Genomic DNA, 5,627 nt, shown 5'->3' with positions numbered 1-5,627 from the left:
CAAACTATATGATCCTAATGCATCCTACATGCACATGCAACTAACAAGTGAAAATAAAAGGAAAAAATGCATTCAACACTACTCTATATGGATATGGTTTGGCGTTAGACGAATCCTCCCCCAGACTTGAACTGGACACCGTCCTCGGTGTCAATTCTCGTCTAGTAGAGGCAACCAATAAGATGAGTCAAAAGAGAAGCAAATCAAAAAGGGAAAAGAATACCGAGCTCACGATGTTCGTTCACTCGCACTTAAGTCTGCTTACGTCTATCGCATAGCTAGCTTCCTTGCCTCCTAAATAGTTCCTCATTAGAACTCAACATGGTGATAAGAGACACAAACCAATATCCAATGCAAAAAGAAAAAGAAAGGAAAGAAAAAGACTAACCTAAGACCTCGGGTTGCCTCCCAGAAGCGCTTGTTTAAGGTCCTTAGCTCGACTCTCTTGATCACATAGGAGGGGGTTCAGGGGGAATGCTTCTTGACGAAATGGTTTTAGGTGGAATGAGATTAGATGGGACAAACTCACCCGACTTGGTATGACCTCGATCGATGTGATGTAGTTCTTTATTTACCTTACCGACCGATCGAAGATTGAGTGGTGGAAATTGGGAGTCAGGATGGAAGTCCGATGGAAGAGATGATGGATCTCCTTGAATATCAGTTTGGGGGACCGCTCGATCCGAGATGGGAATGGTCTCGGATGAGTAAACAACCAGTTCAACCTTATGTGATTTCACCTCGAATTTTCGCTTTTGTGAACATGGTTGATCAAACTGAACATCTTCCTTGTGTTTCTTTAGGCGTGAAGGGAACGGAACCGGTGGTGGTCTTGGTGGTGGAGGCACATATTTCAGTTCCGTCTCTTCGTAGTTTGTCCTTAAATGCTCGTCTACGATCAAAAAGTCAGGCGTATAATCCAAATAAACATTAGAACGCTCATCTTTTTTTATGGCCTGTGGTGACTCTAACTCACCTTAGAACGAGCATGATCTAGGTCCACAATCCTTTACGACATCCTTGCATGATCGGTGAAACCCGATTCCCATAACCTTTCCCATCGATTATCTCCTCTTGAATTGTGATTATCTTTGATTTTAGTTTCTTTCTTTTAATTTTCTGCAACTTACGAAAACCAACAAAAACAATTCTCCGATTTTATTTTCTCCATTTTCCTAGTTTTAGTCGATTCCTAGCTTAATCGCTTAAGTCCTTGTGTTCGACCCCGGTACTACGACATCCGTATACTTGCGGATTAGTTGTGTGTCGGGTATAAATTTAAAGCTCGTCACGCAAGTGATCAAGTTTTTGGCGCCGTTGCCGGGGACTTTTTACGGTTTCCATAGCTAGGATAGATTGACTCTAGGTTAGTCTTTCCGGAGTCTTTGATTTTTTTCGGTTTGATTTTTTTGTGTGTTTGTTCACTTCCTTTTTCTTTGTGTGTTTGTGTGATTTTTATTTTTCTCTTGAGTCAATTTTTCTTTATTTCTTTTATTTCTTGATTTTTCTGTTTATTATTTTTGCTGTTTGTATTTCTCTGGACTTTTCTGGACTTGTTTTGGATTTTTCGGGACCTCTCTGGACATTTTCAGAATTCCCTGGACTTTTTCGGAGTTATTCTGGACATTTCCTGGACTTTTCTGAATTTTTCTGGATTTTTTCCGATTTTCCTGGACTTTTCTGGGATCGTTCTGGACTTTATCGGGTGTCTCTCCCTACTCTCTGTCTTTTTATTCACTTCGATTCACCTTCTCTGCCTTTTTCTGGACTTTTATTTTTGCAGATTCTCTTAGTGCATGAGCAGACGTCCCACTCGAAGACAACTCGACTCAGATTTTGAGCTTGCCTTTGACCCGGACATAGACAGAACAGAAAGGGAAATCCGCAGAAAACAAAGAGAGGACAGAATGGCAGAAGAGGCAGCAAGGGGTGAAGCACAGCCAAGAGAGCATGCCCGAGCTAATTTGCAGACTTTTGGGATGTACACGACGGCCAAGCATACTCAGCTACTCTCGTGCATCAACCGACAACCCTTAGACCATTTTGAGCTGCAGCCGCAGTTTATTCAGATGCTGAATCTGCCCATTGTGCCTTCTTACAGCCATCTCCTGTTTCAATTTGTCAAACCACACTAACGCTATCGCAACTTTAAAAGTCCATCAAGAGAACGTTAGATAAGAGCATAACATGCTTAAGAGTTCATCATCAAAAGAGAAGGTTTCATAACAAGTCTGCAAATCAAAAGATAATGCGATGAGTCTAGATCAAAAGGGGGAATTGTCTTCGATGCTCTCGTCCTTCATTCTTCGCTGTGGTCTGCCATCTCAGTGTCGAATGCGTTCATGGGGTCATATTCAGTACCCTCGGGTTCCGAAGTGTGTCCAGCTTGGTCGTTGAGGAGTTTCTGAACTTCTCGCACTATGTGGCGTTGAGAACGCTCGACTGCATCCGTGAGATTAGTCTCGATACTCATGATCTTTTCTTGGAGAAGATTCTCAAGAGATGAGAGTTTCTCGGTCAGGGTCTCGAGGGTAGCTGTATTGACATCAATCTGTGTACGCATTGCTTCCACATTCTGGTTGAGGAGGTCAAGTTTGGCATTGTGGGTATGAGCTCCTTGTATTCCTATGCCTCCTTCTGCTCGGATTGGCCTTGCGTTGAGGAAATCTAACCGTAGTGTCTCGACGCTGAACGTTGCTATCTCCTCGGTGGAAAGTTTCACAGATCTCTTAACTTCACTCGAATCTGCGAATATCCAAGACCCTGTGCCCTTTTCTATGTGACTTCTCAGTTTCAATGTTTCAACATCTAGTTGAGAATCTTCTATGGATGAGTCGGGTATGCGAAAAGTGATTCCTGTGTTGACCCTCCGTGCTATCTTTTTAAGGATACCGCCAATGCATATGTTCACGTTCTTTGCTGTGGTCTGGGATAGAATACCAATGTAGATTGTAATCCTCGATGCAGTATCTAGTGTTGTCCAACCAGATCTCGAGAATGAGTTTAGACTCCATCCCCCATGAAACTCCAGCAATGCCTCATATAAGTAGGCGAGGTCCAACTTGTGTACCTTTCCTGGTTCATGACGTGCTAGGATCGTGCTTGCTATAATCTGATGTGCATAGCGGATCGCTGGATGCTGGATATGTGATGCTCGTGCAGTTGAGCTAGAGAACTCTCGGATTGCAATTTGCTTCCAGAATTTCTGAAGTGCACGGGACGAGATTGTAGGTATCTTCCAAGTAGAACCCTTCGGGATTTCAAGTGCTTCGGCTACTTGCCCCATAGTGAGTCGAACCCACTTACGGTTCAGACGAAATTCCATGTAAGCTTCCTCAATTGTACCATCTTCGGGGAAATAGCAGTGATATGTAGCCAAGATCTCTACAGCGACAGATTTGAAGGTCGGATTGATGTCCTTACAAAGCTTTGTCCAACCCAATTTGTCAAAGATGTAATCAACACAGCCCTCTATCCCAAGTTCTTTCACCGTATCCTTACTGATAAACTTGGATGGTTTGAAAGGAATGTTCTTGAAGCGCTCTATGGCATCACGTGCCTCGTCCTTTTTCGAGAACTTCAATTCAGGGCTTTGTCCCTTGGTGATTTCTGCACTACTTTCAGTGAGCTCAGTTATCGTCCCGCTCCTCAACTCTTTCTTGGTGGAGAATGTCGGAGGAGCTTCTTTCGGAGGTTTAGACGCAGAGACGTCTTGGGTAGCTGCTGATCGTGATCTCTTTTGGTTGAGAGATCCTTTGTTGGGAACCCTGCATCGGCATCGAGAACGGATATAACACAGAAGATTCGGTGAGAGGTTCGCTTTTGGCGAAAATGAGGCGAGACTAGCTCAGAAAATTCCAGCGGGGCGCTCGAAAAATCGAGCGGCCGCTTGGAATTTCTGAATCTCCATATCTCCTTCGAAATCGGGCACACATATCCATACACCTAGGGATTCGGTCTCTAATCGAGTTAAGGGTGCCGGAAGTTTCAATTTTGGACCCATGAAACGAAATGAGAAGTTGAAATCAGTCTAGAGAGCTTGGGTTTTCGAAAACCCAAGGAGAATCGAAGAAGACGAAGCAAGGAGCAGTCAGTGCATACCTCGCCGCCATCGGAAGCTCGCAGGGAGAGCAGGAGAGTTGGTGGAGCGGTGGACGACGGTCGCGAGGTCGGTCCGAGCAGAGATCCGCCGGACTTGGTGTTTGCTCCTCCTTTCTCGGTACCTCTCTCCCTCTCTCACTTTTTTTTTTCTTTCTTGTTTGGAATGGGTGAAAAACGGCAGTGGCTTGATGCTAGGAAAGAGGAAGGGGTAAAATGGTAAAGACAGTTTTGATGGAAACCCTAGACATAGCAAATCAGGCCGTAGCTTGCTTATTCGGGCTGGTAGCCCGAATTCCCTGTCAAAATCAGCATTTTGTTCGTCCGTTTCAGGGCGGTAGCTCGGTTATTCAGGCGAGTAGCCTGAATTTTCTGTACCTTTTATCACTTTTTTTTTCAACCGAGCTCAAGTTTTCGCGGATTAACCGTCCGATTCAACAAGGGAGGAGCAGTAGCAAAAATGAATTTTTAGGAGTAGGCGTAGAGTCGAAAGTCAACGAAAAAGGAAAACGGGAAATATGTACAATCTCGGGATATCTCCCGAGAACGCTGGTTTTCGGTCTCAGCTGGACCATGGACTCACTTTATTCGTTGGATGGGTTCAAGAGGTTCAGATTACCTCTTGATTCTGACTCGTTTCCTGGGTTATAGAGTTTCACCCGTTGAGCGTTAACCATGAACGAACCATACTTTCCATTGTAGAGTTCTAGGCACCGTGAGTCATGACTTTCTTAATCGTAAAAGGACCAGACCAGCGAGATTTTAACTTACCTGGAAAGAGGCGCAGTCTAGAGTTGAAAAGAAGAACCTGATCGCCCTCCTTGAATGTGCGTGGAAGAATGTGGCGGTCATGCCATTTCTTCGCTCTCTCCTTGTAGATTCGTGCGTTCTCGTAAGCATTCAACCGTATCTCCTCCAAGTGGTGAAGCTCCAAACCTCGCTTCTCCGCTGCATCATAGTTCAATGCCTTGATTGCCCAGTAAGCCTTGTGCTCCAACTCAACCGGTAAGTGGCACGCCTTGCCATACACGAGTTGGAACGGAGTCATTCCTATTGGGGTCTTAAAGGCAGTCCTATAAGCCCATACCGCATCTTCTAACTTCAACGACCAATCCTTTCTTGACTGAGTTTTGGACCTTCACCACTTGGAGGAGATACGGTTGAATGCTTACGAGAACGCACGAATCTACAAGGAGAGAGCGAAGAAATGGCATGACCGCCACATTCTTCCACGCACATTCAAGGAGGGCGATCAGGTTCTTCTTTTCAACTCTAGACTGCGCCTCTTTCCAGGTAAGTTAAAATCTCGCTGGTCTGGTCCTTTTACGATTAAGAAAGTCATGATTCACGGTGCCGTAGAACTCTATAATGGAAAGGATGGTTCGTTCATGGTTAACGCTCAACGGGTGAAACTCTATAACCCAGGAAACGAGTCAGAATCAAGAGGTAATCTGAACCTCTTGAACCCATCCAACGAATAAAGTGAGTCCATGGTCCAGCTGAGACCGAAAACCAGCGTTCTCGGGAGA

At 44.8% G+C, this 5,627-nt stretch overlaps 1 protein-coding gene across 1 annotated transcript; it reads right to left on the bottom strand.

Annotated features, from left to right (window-relative positions):
• Nucleotides 1-2,276: 2,276 nt before the first annotated feature.
• Nucleotides 2,277-4,241, bottom strand: LOC104825741. The gene is made up of 2 exons (XM_010558111.2): nt 4,102-4,241; nt 2,277-3,767 (listed from the first exon to the last, which is right to left on the bottom strand). Exons 1-2 carry the CDS (start codon nt 4,110-4,112, stop codon nt 2,300-2,302), a joined length of 1,479 nt encoding a protein of 492 aa, XP_010556413.1. The 5' UTR covers nt 4,113-4,241; the 3' UTR covers nt 2,277-2,299.
• Between the last annotated feature and the right edge of the window lie 1,386 nt (nt 4,242-5,627).

Source organism: Tarenaya hassleriana, unplaced genomic scaffold, assembly GCF_000463585.1.
Source record: "Tarenaya hassleriana unplaced genomic scaffold, ASM46358v1 Cleome482, whole genome shotgun sequence".
Lineage (NCBI taxonomy): Eukaryota > Viridiplantae > Streptophyta > Magnoliopsida > Brassicales > Cleomaceae > Tarenaya > Tarenaya hassleriana.
The sequence above is the reverse complement of the archived record's forward strand: the minus strand, read 5'-3'. Positions and strand labels throughout refer to the sequence as shown.